General features: G+C 37.7%; 1 protein-coding gene across 3 annotated transcripts in view; it reads right to left on the bottom strand.

The window, feature by feature from the left end:
- gstcd (glutathione S-transferase, C-terminal domain containing) overlaps positions 1–25196 on the bottom strand; it is a 68934-nt gene that overhangs the window by 17849 nt on the left and 25889 nt on the right. For all 3 annotated transcript variants that reach the window (XM_067440974.1, XM_067440976.1, XM_067440975.1), the window contains exons 6-8: positions 8943–9058; positions 8603–8647; positions 8040–8168 (exon numbers count right to left, since the gene is read on the bottom strand). In XM_067440974.1, coding sequence (XP_067297075.1) covers positions 8040–8168; positions 8603–8647; positions 8943–9058 — 290 coding nt within the window. The remainder of the gene's footprint in view (positions 1–8039; positions 8169–8602; positions 8648–8942; positions 9059–25196) is intronic.

The following is a 25196-nucleotide window of genomic DNA, read 5'->3' as shown; positions in this document are numbered from 1 at the left end:
GGCAGGTGTTTGAGTATTCAAGGTCCACCCTTATGTACTAATTACAATCCATTAACGGAGGGTTTCAGCTCTTTGAAGCAGACCACCATCTCGTAATGGAGCCAAGCATTCGCGTCTGAACAGAATACCGCATCACCAAAACGAGCAAAAACAACCGTGAAAACCTGTAGCTTTGAGGACTTAAGCAGGTGAATTTCAAAAGTTGATAATGATGCAACAAATAGACAATACTACAGATAGTGTTCCTTAAGGACACCGGGAGAACATTCAGAAGATGTTTAGTGAAAGTACAACTTGACCATTTACTGATGAAATACAAAAGGGATTCTGACATTGAAGGACAACAGCCTTTATGGCATAAAATCATTGCACAATTACAGTGGGACTCCAGGAACAAAGTGCAAAAGCCTTTTTTCACAACACAAATGAAACCAAAAATACAGCAAATCTCAGGCAAGTTTATTCTCACAGAAGGCAAAACAAAAAAGAGCATTCTGGTAGTTCAGATGCTTTAATGCAAGAAAAAGCACAACTGAAGAAAAACATAATAATAATTACATTAACAAAACGTATGTAGCTATAGTCATACCATAAAGGAATATGAGCTATAATTACAATAACAGAGTGTACTTATGGTAATAGTAGAGCTTTCACAATAAAATGTCACTAGGTTAGTAATGTTTCAATATAAAACATTCCTGTTTTATCATTACTAGCCTATTGTATCATTTCTTTTTGATGTGCTTCATTGCATATGATCCAAAAGCTCAGATCTTATTTTCCAGGACACATTCAGTGTGAGACTCGCACAATTAATTGACACTTTTCTCACGCTCTCACACCACGCATCCATTTTCTCATGCAGTAAAAACTTGCGAAGCAAAGAGGACACTGACACCGACAGGAAAGTCAAAGATGTTTTTTTTTTTATGTGAAACAAACTCTCATCTTTCCAATTATGTTCATTGCGTTATAAAATTTAGGCAATAAATAAACTTTTGGAGCTCTTAAATGTGACAGATCGCTGTAGTGCCTCGGTGGCGGCACATGAACTGATTATCTCTTCCTCTTTACTACTCGTTAATAAAATGAACAGAGATACAGTGCAGCACTTCGAAATCTATTATGTCTTATGCAGTCGATCAATCAGTGTTTCAAATGTGGAAAGACGTCAATAAAACACCTGGAGAACAATGTCACGAACTGTTACATTTACCTTAGGAATACCATTTGAAGGTGCAGTGTGTAGTATTTATGAGGATATATTGAGGGAAATGCGATATCATTTACATAAAGTTTCCAGTGGTGCATAAAGACCTTATATAATGTAGCGTTTTATTAGCTTAGAATAAGCCATTTCTATTTACATACACCGCAGGTTCCCTTACCGTGAGCTCACCATTTTGTGCTGCCATGTTTCTACAGTATCCCTAAATAGACAAACTGTTCTATTGAACTCTAGCTTCTCTCTGCTGTCTCCGACGATGACATATTTGTCTTGTGTAGGCCACCATAGCTTCTCTATGTGCTTCGAAAGGGAGGGGTGAGTGCTGGGCGATTGCAATTCATAACCTCACCACTAAATACTGCTAAAATTCACACACTTCACTTTTAAATGACATAGCATGTTAGAAAAATTAGCTAGAAAAAAATAACTTTAGAGAGGAGTATTTTGCTAAATATACGCACTGTATTCCATTTATTATATTACTCATATCATTAAAATATAAAATTATTATTATTTTTTTAAACGTATTATATTCATTTGAGTTGTTAATTTTAACCTTTAATAATAATACCAGCTGGCATGGTATGTTTACAGCATTAGTTGAGAGATTTTTTTCCTCGGGAAAAAATGTACATGTAGCTACTTTATTATTTATCCAAATGAATCGATATTGAATCAAGAGAGAACCTTTTCACATTTCCAGGTTTCTCAGAGCGGAAGTCGTCATAGTTGGGTTAACTTTTAGCGGTAAATGAGAGTAACGCCACAATAGTGATTTCACAACTTTCAAAAAGAGAGAAAAAAAATACAGCGAGATTGATAACGGCAGTGAAAAGACAGACAGATGATAATTTTTACCATCACTCCCATAGACGGTGTAGAAATACCCTCACAACAACTTAATAATTAAGTATTTTGTAATAAAATACAAAGTATTAGTGCCATAAATGTACAAAAAATTTTTTTTTTACAAAAGTTTGCAGTATTTACAATATTGATGACAGTTGAAACGTATCATCACAGTCTGTGAAAAGGGTCTATCGCAAGAAAATCGTGAAACTTGTATCAAGCACCAATAAAATAGTAGCCTACCAATCATTGTACCATGTAAACATTGTAACATGTTGTCACTAACTTAATGACATTGTGTATTTACCAAATGCTTTGACAATCACAAAACCCACCACCCTTCATAATTCCCCCACCAAGCTAAACTCAAAAGTTGGCAGTTTCTCAGATGTTTTGTTGAACGTGCACACACACACAGTCTGATGCGCCATCTTTCTGGGAACTCTCCATAGGCCTAATGGTTTTTATACTGTACAAACCGTATATTTTATCCCCCTATACTACCCCTACCCTTAAACCTACCCATCACACAAAACTTTATACAGTTTTACATTTACAAAAGAACTCGTTCTGTATGATTTATAATCTTCCATGTGGACCTCAATTTATTTCCCCACAGTGATGAGTCCCCATGAGTCCCCACCAGGATAGAAAAACATGTCCACACACAATGAACTGTTCTAACAGCACATTTAAAAAAAAGATAGAACAAGACAAAACCAGAAAAAACAGGAACAAAAAAATTATATCCAAAACAAACTAAAAAGACACCAAAACTACATAGCTAGTGTGAACATATCCGTAGAAATGAATGTTTAACCTCAAAATTGTGTTTGCCAGCAGTATTTGTGGGTGAATATAAAGCACACCTGCACTTACCACGATAAAATCATTCTTGGCATTAATATTTGGTAGCACGTAATTAGGCCAGAACCTATTCTTTACGAATGCAAAGAGGTTTAAAAGCACACCAGTCATTCCAAGTCTTCCATCGGAATGTCGGATGCTCCGTCTCTAGAACGAATTTACAGTCATAATGAGACAAAGCCGCTGGGCCGTCTCCCAAGAGATCAGATGAATGTTGTTTAGCATGGGAAAGAAGCAGTGCTACAAAGCTCAAGTTTGTTTTTCCTTTGCAAGCAAATAAAGTGGAATCTGTAATGGTTTTGTGTGGTCTCTTGTACAGAAGGATCTAACAAATAAAGTTTGCTGCTAATACAAGACAATGACAAAGAGCTTAGTATCATCCTCAATGCCAGTTTTTCTTGTATAAATCATTCAGCAATGGAAAAATAATAAAGCATGCTGCAAAAGCATATTTCTTTATTAGTTTTTTTTATGCAGTAGGTCTTCAGTTTTTGCTGATGATGTTTCTTTTTCTTTCGTTTCAATGAGGGTAAAAAACTTTTTCTGTCTTTATAATTAAGTAGTTTGCCCCGAGGTGCGGAAGGCACAACTTTCTCGACTACGATGCCAGTTCATTATTCACAGCCACCGAACAAAGCAGTGTGCTTGTTTCACCATCATTCAACAGGTACAACAAATCAAGTTTGAGCAAACAGCCCATAACTTCTCTTTTTACATCATTACCCACGTTTAGTAATTTTTTTGTTTCTGGTGTAGCTGCAAGCCTTATTACAGACTGTCTTAAAAAAGGAATAGTAGCTATTTTCATGCATCTAACCCTCTGGGAAACAACAATTCCGACTGGGCTGCTTTAGCAAGCAACCCTTTTAATCATTTATGCTAATGATATTTGCACAGAGTTATGCTAGATAACACAATATAGACTCAAAGGTACAATTTCAAATCTGTCTATAATTACAACACAGAACACAATCACTTTCCAGAGCTTTCACACTGATAGCTCCCTCGATGGTGGAATGATCTTCTATCTAAACTCAACCAGACAGGTTCAAAAATTCACACCAATTTGCCTGTGAATCATTTACAGTATATTTAGACTGAGTTATAACCACTTCTATGTCTAATTAATTTCAAAGCCTGTAAATCACAATTGTATAATATCCCTGACACTCTACTTTTTTTATGACAGCGATAAACATAAAATAACAATATAGTTTGTTCCAACCCCTTGCCAACTCTTATGGAATATTGTATTCACAATCCATGTACATCCTTATTATTTTTTTATTGACATGCCTTCATAATCTATAAATCAAAATAACTTCCCCTGCCTTTTGAAGCAACATCTCTTCTTCTGATGATGTGTTTATGGCGTGAGAGCGGGGCAAGATGTCACTCATGGGCTCACGGACACACCATGGACAGTCCCTCCCTACATTTTTTTCTTGTACGAGAAGCCTTTTCCCTTACATATACATCTCAATAGCCAAATTTGCAAATGTCGACTCAATCTTTTTCCATTTATCTTTTTCCATTTAACTTGGATATAATATACAGTGGGGCTATACAATGTACTATACAAGTATTTAGTCAGCCACCAATTGTGCAAGTTCTCCCGCTTAAAAAGATGAGAGAGGCCTGTAATTTTCATCATAGGTACGCTTTAACTATGAGAGACAGAACATCACATTGTCTGATTTTTAAAGAACTTATTTTCAAATTAAGGTGGAAAATAAGTATTTGGTCACCTACAAAAAAAGTAAGATTTCTGGCTCTCACAGACCTATAACTTCTTCTTTAAGAGGCTTCTCTGTCCTCCACTCGTTATCAGTATAAAAGACACCTGTCCACAACCTCAAACAGTCAGACTCCAAACTCCACTATGGCCATGACCAAAGAGCAGTCAAAGGACACCAGAAACAAAACTGTAGACCTGCACCAGGCTGGGAAGACTAAATCTGCAACAGGTAAGCAGCTTGGTGTGAAGAAATCAATGGCTACCATCAGTAACACACTACGCCGCCAGGGAATCAAATTCTGCAGTGCCAGGCATGCCCCCTTTCTTAAGCCAGTACATGTCCGGGCCCATCTGAAGTTTGCTAGAGAGCCTTTGGATGATCCAGATGAGGACTGGGAGAATGTCATATGGTCAGATGAAACCAAAATAGAAGAAACAAATTGTCGTGTTTGGAGGTGAAAGAATGCTGAGTTGCACCATACCTACTGTGAAGCATGGGGTGGAAACATCATGCTTTAGGACTGTTTTTCTGCAAAGGGTCCAGCACGACTTATCCGTGTAAAGGAAATAATGAATAGGGCCATGTATTGTAAGATTTTGAGTAAAAACCTCCTTCCATCAGCAAGGGCATTGAAGATGAAATGTGGCTGACTCTTTCAGGATGACAATGATCCCAAACACACCGCCCGGGCAACAAAGGAGTGGTTTCATAAGAAGCATTTCAAGGTCCTGGAGTGGCCTAGCCCGTCTCCAGATTCCAACCCCATAGAAAATCTTTAGAGGGAGTTGGAAATCTGTGTTGCCCAGTGACAGCCCGAAACATCACTGCTCTAGAGGATATCTGCATGAGGAATGGGCCAAACTACCAGCAACAGTGTGTAAAAACCTTGTGGCGACTTACAGAAAACGTTTGACCAGAAAGGTTATATAACAAAGTATTGAGATTAACTTTTGTTATTGAACAAATACTTATTTTCCACCATGATTTGAAAATAAATTCTTTAAAAATCAGACATGTGATGTTCTGGATTTTTTCTCTCATTGTGCCTCTCATTGTTGAAGTGTGCCTATGATGACAATTACAGGCCTCTCTCATCTTTTTAAGTGGGAGAACTTACACAATTGGTGGCTGACTAAATACTTTTTTGCCCCACCGTAAACTCTATGTAGATACTTCAAATATCGCAAAAAATAATTTGGAAATATCTTTTGTCAAGAAAAAGGGCTATAAAATGTGGTGTAAGCAAATAAATGTGGTGTCACATGGTAGCATTAGCTTTTAGCGTCCACGTTTGCGGCGTTGCTCCCATTAAAGCACCATTTCTCTGTAGTTCTAAGGCGCACTGAATCTATTATATTCATATTCATATCTAATGTTTAACAATATACAGTACATGATATTTAATGTGATCAACAAGATGTCCAATCACTTGTCGCATGTGCTAAAAAAAAAAAGTCAGATTTACAAGAAAGAGAAAGCTTTTATCACTTATTGCAGAGTTGTGGCAATGTGAGTGGAGGATATTCTATCCCGCATGGAGGTCTGGAAAAAAAAATATTCTAGTTTTTCCTAGTTATTTCTTAGTTGACTGTTTGCTCTGAATCTAGATAAAAAGATTTTTATTTCTAGATTTTTATTTTTAAATGATTGATAGGTGCTCTGTGCCCAAAATAAATTCTACATAGATACAGGAATTAGATTTGGGAACCAGTAAAGGTCTGATAAAGACCGTTTGTGTCGGAAGCACAACACCCCCACCCCCCAACCCACACACACACACACAGACACACACAGACACACACAGACACACACAGACACACAGACACACACACACACACACACACACACACACACACACACACACACACACACACACACACACACACACACACACACACACACACACACACACACACACACACACACACACACACACACAGGGGCAGTGTGTGAAGCTCAATACTGCAGCTGCAGCTCTCTGTGGATATGAGGCCAGAGCCTGCAGGTCTCTGGCAGAACGAAACATCTCATTACCTCCAGAAACAAACACAAGAACTGCAGCAAGTACACACTTCCTCATTCATCATAGAGACAACAGTACCCCTCAAAGCTTAAACCTAAAGATAAAATCATTTTAATCAGTATTTTATATGGGTTTCAAAACATGCAAAATTTTGCAAGGAAATACTTGTTTTAAGAGAATATATTTTAAATTACGTTTTTATTCCCTCATCACATTGGCAAACGGTAATAAAAAAAATGCAAGGTGTGTACTCCAAACAAGCCAAAACAATTTGCCAGATAATTCAGTAAAAAAAAAAAAAGTAAATACATTTTTGTCTACATCAAATATGATTAGAGAGCGCTCTTAACAAAAATACAATCCAACTAGATTGTATAAAAGAAATGCACTGTCTAACTTCTATGTTTGTGGTTACAATATTTGATCGAATGTAAAATACAAGAGCAAATAAATGCGTGCAAATGACTATTTGGAAATAATATCATTGTTCCACAATAAGTCTAATTTGAAATGAAATGTAAACTTAAAGTTGTGGAGGAGCCAATTTCATCACTCAAAATGCTGAAATGAGCAACCCATTCACTTTTGAAAGGAAACAAAGGGCAGGCGTGAGGGTTAATGGCATAATTAATATGGATGGCAGGAAGAATCAAACAAGCTGCAACTATTCTGCCCGAACCTATCCTTTTAAACAGGCTTTGCAATGCAAATGAAGAGATATCTATACCTTCTGGCAAAAATGTATGTTCCTCATGTGAAATTATTGAAACTGCTCGTAGCAAGAACAAGTGCAGAAAGCAAACATTAACCAAAGCAATTATCGATGAAAGGCTGCAGTAGGATCCAAACGTCTCAGACCACAGTGAAATCTATCTAATGTAAAACTAGAATTAAACAAAAATGTAAAAAAAATGTAAAACCAAGAACCCTCATGTGCTAATTGGCATAGGAGAGACTCCAATGCTATCTAAAATCTTATGAGAAATTATTATAATCCTAATTTTAACTTCATAACAGGCTTTACATGTTCTCCACACACTACTTTTGTTTGGAGTATCAGAAATCTGCATGCATTTTCACAAGCTAACCAATTCATAAAAGAATAAAACCTGAATTAAATTGCAAATACAAGCACGCAAATATAAAAATATAAATGCACACAATAAAGATGTGCCATCTAAATCTGTAATAGTAAGCCAGAGGAAGCCAAGACTTTTAAAGGATATTAATATGCACCGTAAACAACAATCTCTCTAAATATAAGAGAAATGCACAAATAGCATGTCTTACACTTCACAAGCAGTATGCATGCTTAATATAAGACGGTTCTCACCCCGATGTTGAAGTTTCCAGTGAAGTAGTCGAGGTTTGTCTGGATGAAGCCAATGTTTGTCAGTCCAAGCTGAGCACTTCGGTCTCTGGCCCTGACCAGAGACTCCTCTTTATTTTCAATGAGAAGAACCTTGATCAATAACAAAAATAGGATCTCTCACCATGCCACATATTATATCTCTTACAACTTACTGGTTCATTGCCAAATTGTTTATTAATTCATCTCGAATTGCTCTTTGAAAAGCCATTTCATCAAAAGGAAAGAAAATAATCGGAGAATATGAAGTACATCTTCTAAATGACTACCTAATAATCCACTGAACCATTAAATATGTATTAGCACTCAGAGTATTCTAGTACCGAGTTGATTTTTCTATCCGCATTGTTTAAAGTACAATTTTCCCTACAAGGGCTTAGGGAGAAAAAAACAACAATAGAGTGGAATCAGTTTATTTTTCCAGTGTCTACAAATGAGCTCACCTGGGAGGAAGGCAGATTTGGTTTCTTTTCTTTTGATTCTGTTAACTTGAACTTGCTACACTTGAACAAATCAGAAAGTCTTACCTGACATTTAGGAAGCGTGTGCGCCAAAACAATCCCAACGTGCCCCTGAGAAAACAAACAAAGAAAAAGCAGCTAAAGAACTCGGAGAAACAGACCTCAAAAGGCTCATCGGATCAGAGTCTGCTCTGGAGAATACAGGCGGCCATCAGAATATCGACCTGTTGCCCAAGAGCTGTAACGTCAAGGCTTATATGTATGCACAGAATAACAAGAGCACTCCCAAAGATTACATGAGGTGACAAGGGAGGAGAACAGATGCTTACTGACAGACATACAGCGGGTCCTGTAAGGAAACAGAAACAAGTCAAATACATTTTTAAAATGTCAGAAGGCAACCTACCCCCCCGCTGCAGAAATCCACCACAGTGTGGCCTGGGTGGGCCAGCTCAGTCACCATGGCAAGCAGGTTGTTGAGCTGTTGTTGTTTGCGCACAGCTCGGGCATCTGACATCTTACCTTTGGAGAAAAAAGAATGTTAACACTGAGGCGGCCAACAGCAACACACTGCAACAAGGCTCTTAACCAAAGCCAAAGTAGAAGTGTGTGTCCAAGTAACACATGATACAGTAGATAAGTAATATTGTACAGTCAGGAGGTCATTCATGCAAAATAAACCCAGATCAGAATCAGTCCATCAGCCTTGAAGGATTTATTTAGCAAATGAAAAATGTATTTTATAAAAATAAAAAAGACTAATTGGAAGGCTAAATCAATAACAGATCAAAATAAATAAAAATACATATTGCTTTAAATTGAAATTATTTATTATAGTGGAATAATAAACAAATAATTATTCTATTACAGGAAGGGGCCAACCCTGCTCTAGAGACCAGTGGTGGCGTGCGTTACACCAAAGCATCCGACAACTTCCATTGTACTTGGTGATGTAAGGCTTGGATGAGCTGCTCGGCAACAAAAACCCATTCCACGAAGCTCTCTACGCACTGTTCTTGAGCTAATCTGAAGGCCACACAAAGTTTGGAGGGCTGTAGCTGTTGAGTTGGCGACTTCTGCACACTGTGCACCTCAGCATGCGCTGACCCCGCTCTGTGATTTTACGTGGCCTACCACTTCGTGGCTGAGTTGCTGTTGTTCCCAATTGCTTACACTCTGTTATAATACCACTAACAACTGACCATGGATTATTTAGTAGTGAGGAAATTTCACGATTTGACTATTGTACAGGTGGCAACCTATCACGGTACCACGCTTGAGTTCACTGAGCAACTCATTCTTCACAAATGTTTGCTGAAGCATCTGCATGCCTAAGGGCTTGATTTAGCTTGCTTAGTTGGGGACACTAAAATTTCGATCTAAATTTTCAACTAAATATGCAAATAAAATTATTTACTAAATGAACTGCATCAACTATACTACCAATCTACCCACATTGTCACTATATGATAAAATGAAATGAGCTGATGACCAGTTTTCTCCAGAACAGCTGTACAGCCGAATCAAATTTTGTTGAAATATTTTCCTGTTTAACACTGTTAAGCTGCTTTGAAACAATCATCATTGTAAAAGCGATATATAAATAAAGTTGACTTGACTTTATAAACCTGTGGCCATGAAAGTGATTGGAACACCTTAATTCAATGATTTGGAGGGGTGTCCTAATACTTTTGACAATTTAATGTATATATACTCAGGATAATACAGTTAGCCCACGGTTCAATACATACTCAGTTTTTAACCACGGTTCGGTTCAGTTTTTTGCTATTCTATACTTAGGTGACAGGAACAGAAAGAGGTTAAGGAGAATTTTTATTTTTATTGTAATACTCTCTTTATTTTACTTAAAAGACTTGAAAAACCTTAAACTTAGTAATTTACTTTAAAAAATACCTTTTACCCTAATGTAAACACTACATAGACTTCAATATAAAATATACATTGATTAAAGGCTACTGTATTAAAATTGTTACTTATTTATTCAAGAGCAGTGGGTGATTTTCTCTTTGTCTTTTGTTGTTTTATTAACATTATTTTAGAGGTGAACTATCCCTTTAAGGACAAGTGTTCACGACCTGCTCGCATCTAATTTACAGACACACACGATTTAACTTTCACTTTAGACATAACCGACTGAGTATATATATGTTAACCTTGTGTGTATTTCAGTGGTTTCAAACTTGTCCTGGAGGCACCCCAGTCCAGCACATTTTCTCGCACCTGATTCCACTCATCAACACGTTAGTAGAGACTGGAAGAACTAAATTGGGTGTGTCTGATAAGGGAGACATACAAAATGTGTAGGGCTGGAGTGCCTCCAGGACAGGATTGAAAACCACTGGTGTATTTGACAGTATTAGCGCAGTAAGACTACTCAGTCCAGTAATCACGCGTGTTTGACAGGCTTTTAGTGCGCGCGCTCAGCACATGTAAAACAATGCAAAAGCACACGAATGAAATGTTTAACCGGCAAGGCTTTAAAATGCATTCAAATAATGAACTTTCGTGATTGTGAATAACTATCGTGTTCCGTGAGTATAACTCTCTGACACCAGCATTTCAAGTGTGGCTAAACACCCCAAACTTTAGTGCAAATGATTGGATATTTGCTCATATCAGCACGTTGACTCACAGGCACACTCAAACAGAGCTGAAATAAACAGAGAAATATTTAAAATGGAGAGAAATAAAAATAATAAATTAAATGCAAAACCAGAAAAAACGCAATTCACAAGCGCGTATTTAACCGTGAATGCCGTACCGAACGGTTCAATATTATATTGAGAATTGTGGCATCGCTAATATATACTATATATTTACAAACTTTTGCTATATGTGGTTAATCGAAATGAATCGATTTGACAGCACTAAATCGTATATATTAATTACTTGTTTATAACAATTTATTATATACATTTTATAAATACACATTTCACAACAGTACGGACAATTAAATATTTAAATAGCTTGTAATCACAGTCACACAAATGACTAAAAAACAAAGTCAATGGTCAATAAAAACATATATAATAACTACAATTATAATGTATAACAAAAACTTAATAGAACATGTGGTTGTCTAGTGATGAGAATAAATCTTTTGGTTCTGTTTGGTTAAACCTTCGCAAGTTCCATCTGTCTCTGAACATCAGTAAACAAGCCGACTACCGAAAAATGGCATTCGGTACATTTAGCATTCTTACAGTTCACAAACTGAAAAGAGGACCGCCAAGCAGCACTTTCAGCTGTGATTAAACGGACTGAATTATTTCAACGGCTGCGGGAGAAATGTTAAAAGCGGGAATGGTCTCAAAAATAAGTACCTTTTTTTCCCCTTGCCAGTCAAGTTATCTCAAACTAATTGGAGTTGAAGGCTGTTTTCACACAGCCACACTCTCTGCCATGGGGAATACATTTGCAGCGTATTTCCTGTTTTGAGCCGAGTGCTCATGCTGCGCTGAAGAAACGCCATCAATGCAATATAAATCACAGATGCGTCTGCCGTGCACTGCTGCGCTCATTTTGTGCACAACTCTCTGATGAGAGCGGAAGTACTACCTGGAGCCAAATAGGAAACAAAACCTCCAAACAGCCCAACAAAGCTTTGTACAGTTTTGTTCATCATGTGTTATCACCACCTGATAATTAACGTCTACGAGTCTAACAGGCAACAAAAGAATCAATCAGGCTCAGGTGAGGAAGAAAAGACAAACATGGTAATTCTTTTGCAAAGAACGCCTGTGGAATTCGCACGTGTTGTCTCTAACAGGATTCAAATGGCAGGCATGCTATCAGACTGGAGCAGATACGTGGAATGCTGTGAAGATGTAACTCATTAACCGAGAGCACATTTGTAGTGTGTCTCTGAGAGACATAAATCCAGAGGAATGTCGGCCTGCTGTCAAATAAGGATCTCTCCTACATCAAGAGAATCAAATCCTTCTGAAAACCTGCAGTCCTTCCAATGAACAATGGGGAATTGATTACGAGAAAGGTTCATGTTAAAATTCTAAAATGTATTTATTATAAAATGATGATTATGGTTGCATTTACAATGCAGGTCTTGATGCACAATTCCGATTTGGTGACTATATCCGATTTTTTTGACGACCCGCTTACATCATCTTTTCAAAAGCAACCCGTATCCGATATTTGCATTTACACTGTACACTGGGAAAACAGCCCAAGACGTTCTTAACCGGTGAAAGGAAGTAAAACAGCGCGATATGCAATGGACGCAGACAAAATGATTGCACAATGTTTTGCTGTCTGCACTGTTCCACACATCTTTAAAGTCGGCAAAACATTTCTCTCTTAAGACCAGAGGTGTAGTGGTAAAAAAAAGAGGTGGGTAAACTATAAATTCTGGGTGACTGCATCGTGGTCACGGTAAGGTGGGCCACTGCCTACCGGTGTATGCAGCCCGATCTCACGGCAATTCGTAGTAAAACGAGGTGGCTAATATGAGCACATATGAGAGAACACACTAGAACATATTCACATTAAACAAGCTGGAATCAAAGAATTTGACTTTTGTCTTAAAAAATTAATTAAGCCGACTAATCGATTATCAAAATAGTTGTCGATTTCAGTTTTTGCCAATTGCTAATGAGGCAGGTGCAGATTAACGACAGAAGGATGAATTTGGTGCCACATATTTTAATTTAAAGAAAACCCAGTTTCTGTAATCAACAGAAGAAAGACAATATAAGTTGGACTGTAGTTTCCACAAGTGTAGCCTATGGCTGCCGACATTAACAGACAATTTTGCTAAACTATAAAAACAATAAAACCAAAAATGTTCCATTTGAACACAAAATACACTGCATCATTACAGCTTTTTACAGGGTTTCGACATGCTCTCTACATTAAACCAGCTGCCTGTGATTAATTAATATCACAACAATGTCCAGAGTGCCTCTTTGTCCACTTGAAAAGTGATTGAAAAGTGTCACAAGCTGATTAAATGTACTACAAATGGATAATTGTCATTTTGAACATTTCTGGATATCCATTTTTGAACGAATCTTTAATATGACTCGGGACTACCGAGTTGTCTCAGAGAGTGATTCGTTCATTTTGTGTTGACTGCGCATGCGCATTACGCAACATATGGGTTCTGATTGTTCTGATTCTGAATCGACAGGTGAGATCCGAGTCTTTTGCTCTTCCTGTCAGTCCCATAGAGACGGGAAGAGAAAAGATTGGTTCATTTTGCTGAACGAGACTCAAAGATCCGAGTCAGTAAAATGATCCAAACTTCCCACTACTCTCGCTGACAGTTGCAGCGCAATATGAAAGACTTCGTCTAACTGTACAACAAACAACCAATGAAAATGAACAATATGAAACTAAAACGACATAAGCTTAATTTACAATGTCTTAGGAACTGTAGGCTATTTAGAAGTGGATAAACTCTATTTAGAGGTGGATAAACGCACTTTGGAGGTGGGTAAACGGCGGGTTCTGAATTTTGGGAGGTGCGTAAACGGCGTTTACATCCGTTTAGCCTCCACTACATCCCTGCTTAAGACTGAGAAAAAGAGGAGAGCCCTTGACGGGGTTGCCAGGTTTTCACAACAAAACCCATCCAATTGCAACTCAAAACTGTGTTAAAGTAGCCCAATGCCGCATGAAAACCGCAGACTTGGCAACACTGGATCGCAGTTTGTGTCCACCTGAGTTGACGTCATTCGCCTCCGTCCTTTTTTCAATGATGTACGACTCGCATTTACTGGGGATATCCGATTTGACCACTTACATGGCAAACGCTAATGCACGCATCCGAATCATATCGGATTTATTACCACATATGAGTGAGGCCTGAATCCGATCTGAGGATATCGTAATTCATGCGTTTTTTTACTGCTTACACATTCACGTCATATCCAAACTGTGCCACATGTAGGCATGTGCCGATATCAATTTTTCATGTTGCGATTAATTGATGAAGTTTTATCACGATATTATCACGATATTGAAATAAGTTGCAAAAAAAAGTGTTGCCATAGCATAACAGCTTTAAGAACTATTTTTGTAAGAACAAAAATAACTGAATGTTTAAATATAATAATGCACTAAAAATATATACAGCTCTGGAAAAAAAATTAAGAGACCACTCATTGAGAAATCAATGTTAAGTGGTCTCTTGATATTTTTCAGAGCTGTAGAAGTACAATTTTCAAACAGATTAAATTGCAAAAGAATTAGGCTATAAAGAACAACAGGTATAGGCTAACAAATTACAATAAGGTCCGATTATTTAATGCATTAACTAAGATTGAGCAAGCTACATTTGGTACAGAAAGTATAATGATTTTGGTAATGTTAGTTAAGAAATACTGATCATTGTTAGTTTAATCTTAGGTCCATTAAAAAGTTATTTGGATTTTAATGTCATTACAAACAGTAACTAAGAAATTAACATAGAATGATTAATTCTTTATAAGTATTTTTCATTGTCAGTTTGGTAATAATGAATTAACATGTTAACTAATGAAGTCGTATGTCTCAAAGTTTTACTGAACAATAACAAATAATCAGAACAGTTCTAATTATTAGGGCATGTTGTAGTCCAGATTAAAGCATAACAATGTTTAAGTTTGAAAATAAATAGCGTATTAAGTCTTTAAGTATTAAGTATTTGGTGCTGTGATGAACAACATTGAGAGATTACAAAAAACGAATGGCTGTTTTAAAAACTACACGCGGTTTTTGTTTGTTTGCTGGTTTCCGGGGTAACCGTGGCATTCTGCAGTTCATCAGCGCCCTCTGCTGTCACTGAGCGGCACTTCAGCAGCGCGTCTCCTTCTCCGGTTCAGTCATGTGCAAACGCACGTTGGGCTTGTTTATATCTGAGCGCGTGTCCCTTTGACGCAGAATACAGCGGTGTTGAGCATTTATACGGTTGTTGGGCAAAGTATTCTTGAGTGCATCATAAAAAAATTATAAATTGTTAATAAATTATTATTTACGATATTTTAAAGTGCCCACGATAACAATATCGTGCATATTCATTATCGTGATAAATCGCATTATCGAAAATCGGCACATGTCTAGCCACATGAGAGGAAAAAAATCGGAATTGGGTCACTTGAACCATGCAGTGTAAATGGGGCCTATGTAACTCATTTAAAAGCACATCCAGATTAGCCAATAAGCTAAAAATCCAAAAGAAGATAATTAAGGTATTAACATAATTGTGGCTAACATGCAAAGCATTGAATAGACAAAATGTGGCTTAAAAAGTGACATATGCGATCTACACAAAGTAAACAGCAATAAAAAGTATTTTCTTTGCATTGAAAAGCATGAAAAAAAAGCGAGGTTTACACTAAAGCTGTGTCCCAATTCAATGGCTGAACCCTTTAATGGTCATGCCTTCGAAGTCCGCAAAAGTCGGACTGAGCATTGTTAAACACGGATGGTCCAGCCGACAGAGGATTGCTTTTGTCATCTGGCAACTGTGAAGGCTGCCATTGATGAGTGGCAGTGACGCTTGTATTGGACTTTTTTTGAAAGTTATATTCAACTTTCAACTTTCTGAAAACAAAACAGGGTTCACAACTTGTTTATTTTATTTCATTTTTTACATTTATATCATTAAATATTAGATATACCCGTCTCCGGCGCAATAACTCCGATCTTTCAAGTATTCATACTCTAGTGTAATCGATACACCATTCCTAAATAAACCTAGCCTGGATGCCAGCCGAACTCAGCCCCGCCCACACATTTTTTAGGTCGGGCGGTTCGGTCTGGCATTGCTCCATAGAGGAGTAATTATCCCCAAACAGAAACTGTTTGGACCAATGAAATCATCAGAGCGGGCTTTAGACGATGACGGACAGATGATCAACAGTAATCATCATCACGTCATCAAAGGGGCTTGGATTATATTTGTTCGAATCCAAAACGGAGAGCTTGTTTTTCACCTTCACAATTTCTCTCAGAAATGATGATCATGTTGGGTAAGTACTCTGTGTATCATTACATTCTTTTATTTTTTTACAACACCGGCAAAGATCGTGTATTCCAGCCTGATACCAGCACGCGTGACAGGGTTGCCAAGTTTTTACAACAAATGGACTGGATAAATGGACTGCATTTATATAGCGCTTTTATCCAAAGCGCTTTACATTTTTGCCTAACATTCACCCATTCATACACCGACGGCGGTGTCAGCCATGTAAGGCGCCATCCAGCTCGTCGGGAGCAGCTGGGGTTAGGTGTCTCGCTCATGGACACCTCGACACTTGGTCAGGTGGAACCGGGGATTGAACCACCAACCTTTCGGTTTGTAGACAACCTACATGAACCACTGAGCCACTGCCGCCCCAACAACAAAACCCGCCAACTACTAGCCCTAAATAATAGCTTCTCGGGGGTTTCTCCGGGGAAAAAATGGTGTTTGGGGGGTAAAATGTGTGTTATTTTGGCAAGGTTGCCTGCTAAAATTCGCACTCATGGGTCTATATATCCCATAATAGTCGCTTCAACCCCCGGATATACAAAACAATCCGCGGGAAAAAACGCGGACTTGGCAACACAGTGCAGTTAAGCCCTGTTGATGTCACTTCGTTGCTCAGATTGGTTGTAGGTCTATCCAACTGAGGTCTTTCCTGGTTCGGTTGAAACGTGCCCCATAATCACAGCCCAATGGAGTAAATGGAGCAGCAAAAAAGTAAATAAAAAAAAATAAAAAAAATAAAAACTGATATGAATAAATGAACAAACAAACAAACAAACATAAATAAATAAATACCTACCTACCTACCACACCAAAAAAAGAATGGTAATGTCAGAACAACTCTCAATCTACCGATTGGTCACGCTTCTAGAAAAGGTGTCTTCTGCAGACATATTCTCTTCCTGAGTGTGTTGATGGAAAAAACAGGCAGGAAGACATTCATAGAATAATGAGATATATTGATCGTGCAGTTTTTAATTAACTTAAGATAGCCAGGTTTGGTCCAAAACACCCTGCAGTACTTTGAGACAAACAGCGATGGTGTGTGGAGGCAGAGGATTGAGACACAAGCGAGATGTGTATTTATTGGGAAGAGAAAGGATAAAACAAATAAGAAAAATTCATGAGGTCCGATCAGGGCTTTACTGATACAATCATATATCAATATTGCCATTCTTTGTCTCATGATATTGCTGTCACTATACTTGAGTTCCTTGTTTATGTTCCCTTTGATATGATTTCCCACAGTTCAATTAATAAAGAAACAGGTTGACATTTCTCAGTATGGTCTCTTTGGATACACAATGACATGGGCTCCTATCACAAACACACCATCCTAACAATATCATAATATATATTGATGTACTGAACTTTATATTTATTGGAAGAGGTATGGTTATAGATAGCTATCTTAAAATCCAATGCTGTTTAAGAGACCTGCTTCTGCATTAAAGGTGGGGTAAGTGCTTTCTGGTAACCGTTGTTGAGATTTCAAATCACCAAAACAAACACGCCCCTACCCCCAAAAATGGTCTCGGCCCTATTTTGATAGCTCCGCCCCACACATACATAACCCAGACAACGACTACAGCAGAATCTGTGTGTAACTAATCCAGGTCGAATATTCAATAAAAAAAGTCACCCCTTCATAACAAAAAAACACAAACCGTTCTCATGACAACTCAATGGCACGAGAACGATAGTCCAGTTAACGACATATTACAATTATGAAAAGATTAGAGTTGCTCGCAAAACGAGCGATCACAAAACACAAACAGTTCTCATGAACATCTCGATAACGTTAGTATACAAGCTCGATAGTCCAGCTAACAACATACTACAATTATGACCGGATAAGGGTTCTATAGAGCATGAAAGGAGGAAACAAAAATATATTAGGAGAATAGTATCTTACTTGTCGGACACATTTTGTGAGCTGACACTTGAAACCTTGAAACACTGAGGGGTTTTAGATGCTCCATACGGTGTGGAAATAAACGGGTCTTTATCATCACTGAAGCGAGCGACAATACGATCGCAAATGGAAAAACAAGCGAACATGACACACGAGTATATTCAAGCAAAAGCCAGCATTTATTAGTTCTTTCTTGGCTAATGTCCGTCCTGTGTGACTCGTGTGTTTCGAATAATGTTGTGCACTGAGCCTCTCTTCTCACCATAGACACGCCCCTTACCTGCTGATTGGCTACAAGTTTGTTATTCCACTCGGCCTGAGTCCTTTTTGTAAAACAGTTTAGAAGTAACACTTACCCCGCCTTTAACTGAACTATATAGTTAAATAATAATAATAATAGAGGTTCCAAAAAGGGTTTCCACTTTGGGGAACCATTTTGGGTTCCCCAAAGAATCTTTCAGTGATCAGTTCTCAAAGGAACCTTTTTTTCTTAGTGTGAAGAACATTTTTGTAATCTGAAGATTCCATGGATTCCATGTTCTTCAGGAAAAGATAGAACCTTTATTTTTAAAGGAGTGTGTGAGATAACATAATAGGAACATATGAATAAAATCTGATTCATTGTGAGAAATCATTACACTCAAAAGTTTGAGGTTTCTTCATGTTTTTGAAAAAATCTCTCTCTCATCAAGGCTGCATTTATTTGATCATATACAGTAAGAAGTAATATTGTGGAATATTGCATTTTAAACTCAACTGTTTAACTCAAAACTTAACGGTTTTCTATTTTAACCGATATTAAAATGGAAGTTATTTCTGTGATCAAAACTGAATTTCCAGACCATTACTCCAGTTTTCAGTGTCACATGATGCTGATTTGATGCTCAATAAATATTTCTTATTATCAGTTGATAAGTGCAGCTGAATATTTTTGTGGAAAATGTTGTATATTTTCAGGGTTTTTTTCTTTCAAAAGAACATTTATTTGAAATAGAAATATTTTGTAACATTACAAATGTCTTTGCTGCATAAAAGTTCTTAAAATATTTTCTTAAAATAAAAAAAGGAATCCTCCCAAAACTCTGAACGGTATCAATATGTGATTTAGAACAGCAAATTACTGGAATGTTCCGACAGACACAAAAGCAGAAAAAAAAGCAGACACTTTTCATCATAACTCGGCTTACAAGAGGCTCATGGCATCCCAGCAATAGGCTTCCAACCAGTAAACCAAGGGGAGAATATTTTCCAGCAATCCAGACCTCAATTTCCTGTGTAAGCAGGGGAGGGAGAACTTTCACGGTAGACAAAGAAGCAGAAGAAAACAGGCTTCTCGAGTGGACAATCAGAATAGCATGTTCAAGTGTCTGCATCTGTGTTTGCGAGATGAGGAGAGGCTTGAATGAAGGTATTTAAGCAAGAATTGTTCAGGAGAACATCCTCAAGGTTGTTTTTCTCATAACTCTTCACAGTCACAGCTTCAGTGAGCAATCGGGAGCAGGAACAAAATATACTTGTAGAGTTTACAGATAAAGGCAAAAATCTGTGACCTCAAATCATTTGGAAGGAATAAAAAAAAAAAAAACATATGTGATCATGTACTGTAGTCATGCCGCCCACCATTATTTCACACAGTTACCTTTCATGAACTGAAAAGCAAGCACTTTATTGGTAGGCTACACATCCATCTCAAAGTACTATGGCATTTTCGACTTAAAGCACCACTAGTGCTGCGGCAGCACTTTTTGTAAAGCTATTTTTTCACTCCTTAATATATGGTGTTTGTTAATACTGCAGCATACAAATGAGAAACAAACACTAATGAGGGATTATATTTTAAGCATTAAACCTAAAAGCATTAAACAATTGTGAGGATTTGAAAATAAGCTACATTTTGCTCACATTCTGGCTTCTCGGCTTTTATAAATCCATTAAAAGCAAATGTGCCACTTTCTTTGCTTCAATATACAGATTTGTACTCTCTGAAAGAACTGAGCCAAACCTCAATAACTTAAAGGGTTCGTTACCCCAAAAATCATCCTTTAATTCACTCACCCTTAAGCTATCCTAGGTGTATATGACTCTTCTTTTTGCCAAACACAGTTATAATTTAAAAGAAAATCCTGGCTCTTCCAAGCTTTATAGCGGGTGTTGATGGTACCTTGTTTTTTGAAGTCCCCAAAAAGTGCATACAACCATCTATTCATCATAAAAGTAATCCATACGGCTCCAGGGGGTTAATAAAGGCCTTCTGAAATGAAGTGATGCATTCTTGTACGAAAAATATCCATATTTAAAACTTTATGACTATAATCAATGGCTTTCGGTAATCGCAAGTCTATTTCTGGCCTAAGAGTGAACTCTGACCCAACGCATGACATTAAAGGTTAAAAACGGGACACATTTCAATCAATTTCTTTTTAGAAAACTGAGATTTATAGCTAAAAAAGAAAAATCAACATCTACTTCCCAAATACTGACATATTTAGGTCAAACATATTAATTCTCAAAGTAGACAAGTTTGAAACCATATTAGCATTATCCAGCCTGTATGCGAGACATTTCAGACAGACACCATGACGGGCTAAATGTTATATTCAGCCCAAGAGATTAACCACACATTAAAACACAAACCATGACACTGGAAATGAAGTCTGTTTAAAATGAATAGTTAAAAAAAATAAAATAAACACAGCAACCTGTACAAAAAGTACTGTGGCGGAACCATGTTTCACTGATATAACGTTTAAATGTTTGAGATAATAAATAAATAATAATAAAGAAAGGTGTATCCCAGCAGTAAAAATACATTCAAGAAGGCGGCATACATTTTAAATGGTAAAAATATTATTTCACAGTATTATTGTATTTACTGTATCAAATAAATGCAGCCCTGGTGAGCAGAAGATACTTCTTTCAAAAACATTTGGAAAAAAATCTCAACTACCTCAAACTTTTGAACCCTAGTTTATGTACCACATGCCAAAAACATATATTAGTCATGAATTCCAAAAAAGACTGTGATGCTTTGTTTGGTGTTAATATATCTAAATGATTATTAAATATATCATGGCTTTTATACCATGGTACTACTGCAGTACACGTCTCTAAAACAAAGGTTTTGCCACAATATATAAATAAAATGCGTATGCAGCCTGGGGGTCATTTCCCACAAATGCAGAGACATTTTCAACTAAACCATCTAACGGCCTTTTAACGACCTCTTTGTGATTTCAAAGAGAACATACACAAAGTATGACAGGAAAGCTGTTTTCTGACTAACTAAAGGCCTGCGCCTCCACGATTACATTGTTCAGAGGAAGCTGGAAGAGCTGCAGGGATGAAGCGGCACAGCCGGCAATCTCTCTCCAGCCCTGAGCTCTCGTTTGGAGACAGACACATTTGCTGAGAGAGAAAAACAACAGCTGTATTGCGTCCATAATAAAGCATGAGCGGTGGCGCTAGTACGGCCCATCTGGCTGAGCTCACGTTCCCTGGGAGCTAACGCGGATTGTGTGGGAAGGCTGTGGGGGAAGTTGACGGAAGCCAACGGAAGCTTAAAGATGTTTCCATGAAGTGACTCTGAGGTTAACCAATATAGGGAATCTCATTAGTAAAGATGGCAGCTTGATTAGTACCCCCTTTATTGACTTATGAGCTTTTGTGGAAGGGCAATGAAATAAAAAAGGGTAATAAATTAATACAGAGCCTTGGTCATTCTCACAGTGACAACTAGCAATTAGAATCAATGTGTATTCTTCACACGTACAGCTCTGGGAGAGGTGTCTGTTTTTGTTTTCCTCTCCAAAACACTTCAGATCGTCCCTCACTGGAACCACCACAGGTCAGTCCGTCCTCACAGGAGCACAGAATTTACACAAAAACCAGAGCAGTAGAACAAACAGAGGGTAACCTGCACGGAGAGCCTTAAGGATAAGTGAACACAGTTTTGTCCCGCTGAGCAAATCTATTCAAAACTCCCGCCTCGCTCTATGCTGAAGATCTCTTATCAGTCATCCATCAGCAATGCTCTGCGCCTCGGACGACAATATCTCAGAGATCACAATGTAAACAGGGTTGATGCCTGTGAAGAGCCTTTGTTGAAACTTGAGTTCCAGGACATTCTTGAAGCTCTCAGACAAAGCAAGATGGGCCCAATTGTCTCTAAAACAACCAATGTTTTATACTAATAGTGATCTTTTAATTGCTAACACAATAAGCTAAGAATTACGACTTAAACTTTCAATTTGTTACCTCAAACTTTTTTTGTTGTGAATCAGGGCTTTCACATTCTTGGAAAATGAGGGTATTTTTAAAGGGTAATTTTTATGTTACAGTTATGGACTCGTTCAGTTCTTTTTTCCCTGCTCTGTTTAGGTTCTGTTTCCTTGGTTTCTGATTAGGTCCTTATTTGTTTCTGTCATTCACTATCATCAGCTGTATCTTATTTAGTTCCTGAAGCGGAGCAAGTTGATCGATTAAACTTTTGCCGTATCCAGTCGGCAAAATTCCGAACACATCTTCCCTTCTTAAGAATGACTTCAGTGCCGTTCTTTGTTCTTTTCTCAAAGAAAAGCTTAACTCCAAGTCTTCCAGAGTCACGGCCAAAGCCGCTTCGAAAGACCGCCGTTTGTCAGCTTCTTTGTTTTCAAGTAGCGCGCGGAATCGTCACAACTCTGCCATCTTTATGTTAAGCCCGTCCACCGACTCTATACATAATGTCATTGGCTTGACCAGACATTGTTTTTTCTAGCCTGCAAGTCTATGGAAAGTTGCTAGACTACACTGGCTGCAAATTAGATTTGCTGCCACCAGGGTGTGGCTATATTACTATGCTACCATTGTGTCAGTGAAATTAATAAAATAATGCCTTTCTTCGGTTTTGTTAAGTTCTGAAATATTTTATAGAAAATTTAGCCTGATGTGGTCATACTCAATTCTAGTCAGAATATGAGTCTGAAAGTACTCCATTGGGCTGTGATTATGAGGCGTGTTTCAACTGCTGAAAGACCTAGCCACATTTCATCTTCAATTCGCTTGCTGATGGAAGGAGGTTTTTACTCAAAAATCTCACAATACAAGACCCCATTCATTCTTTCCATTACACAGATCAGTCATCCTGGTCCCTTTGCAGAAAAACAGTCCCAAAGCATGATGCTCCCACCCATTGCTTCACAGTAGGCATGGTGTAACTCAGCATTCTTTCTCATCCTAACACAACAATTTGAGTTTTTACCAAAAAGTTATATTTTGGTTTCATCTGACCATATGACATTCTCCCAATCCTTTTCTGGATCATCCAAATGCTCTCTAGCAAACTTCACACAGGCCCGGACATGTACTGGCTTAATCAGGGGGACAAGTCTGCCACTGGAGGATTTGAGTCCCTGGTGGCGTAGTGTGTTACTGATGATAGCCTTTGTTACTTTGGTCCCAGCTTTCTGCAGGTCATTCACTAGGTCCCCCGTGTGGTTCTAGTATTATTGCTCACTGTTATTGTGATAATTTTGACCCCACAGGGTGAGATCTTGCGTGGAGCCCCACATCGATGGAGATTATCAGTGGTCTTGTATGTCTTCCATTTTCTTATAATTGCTCCCACAGTTGATTTCTTCACACCAAGCTGCTTACCTACTGCAGATTCAGTTTTCCCAGTCTGGTGTAGGTCTATAATTTTTTTTCTGGTGTCCTTTGTCAGCTCTTTGGTCATGGCCATAGTGGAGTTTGGAGTCTGACTGTTTGAGGTTGAGGACAGGTGTCTTTTATACTGATAACGAGTTCAACAGGTGCCATTAATACAGGTAACTACTGAAGGACAGAGGAGCCTCTTAAAGAAGAAGTTACAGGTTTTTGAGAGCCAGAAATCTTGCTTTTTTTGAAGGTGACCAAATACTTATTTTCCACCATAATTTGCAAGTAAATTCTTAAAAAAATACGACAATGTGATTTTCTGGATTTTTTTTCACATTCTCTCATAGTTGAAGTGTACCTATGATGAAAATTACAGGCCTCTTTCATCTTTTTAAGTGGGAGAACTTGCACAATTGGTGGCTGACTAAATACTTTTTTGACCCACTGTATCTATTTATTTACTTAATGTATTTACTTATATAAACCTTTAAATGTTGAACTTAATTTCTGTTTTTGAAATGTCTGTAATATTCACTAGTATTAGAAATATGTGAGGGGGGGGGGCATTCAACTTTTGTCTTGTAATATGTCTTGTAAATACTTGTATATGTCTTGTAGGGCCTTGGCGTCAAAAAGGTCAATTTACATGGAGTCATGTAATAAATTTATATAATTGATATTCATGAAATCTAGGTATTGTGTTAGCAAGCTAGGACACCGATTTCTTATAAAACAAACATTTTTCAGAAAATAAATGCAATGTAACAGGTATTTAGCTAGGTTGAGGTAGACTAGTACTGGCATTTAAATTTCCTCAGACATTTACATCTTCAGGTTTGTTAACCACATATGACATGTGGAGACATTTACAAAGACAAAGTTCCTATATTCAATTCCAAATGCAGATATAGGAGAGTAAAACTCATAAAACACCTGAGGCATCTTAAAAAGAGACTGAACAAAAATAAAATATAAAACACTTAGTGAACTGAAAAGAAAACCCCTTTTCCATAAAATATTGCGCAAATATCTTCATTCTGATCCTTCATAGCAGTGGTTCTGAAAATAATGTTTCACATCCTGACATAATGTTCCCTGACCGCTGCACTGAGGGCAACCAAAAT

The sequence above is a fragment of the Pseudorasbora parva genome, chromosome 4 (genome assembly GCF_024679245.1).
Source record: "Pseudorasbora parva isolate DD20220531a chromosome 4, ASM2467924v1, whole genome shotgun sequence".
NCBI lineage: Eukaryota > Metazoa > Chordata > Actinopteri > Cypriniformes > Gobionidae > Pseudorasbora > Pseudorasbora parva.
Note: the sequence above shows the minus strand (reverse complement) of the source record. Positions and strands in the feature narration are given on the sequence as shown.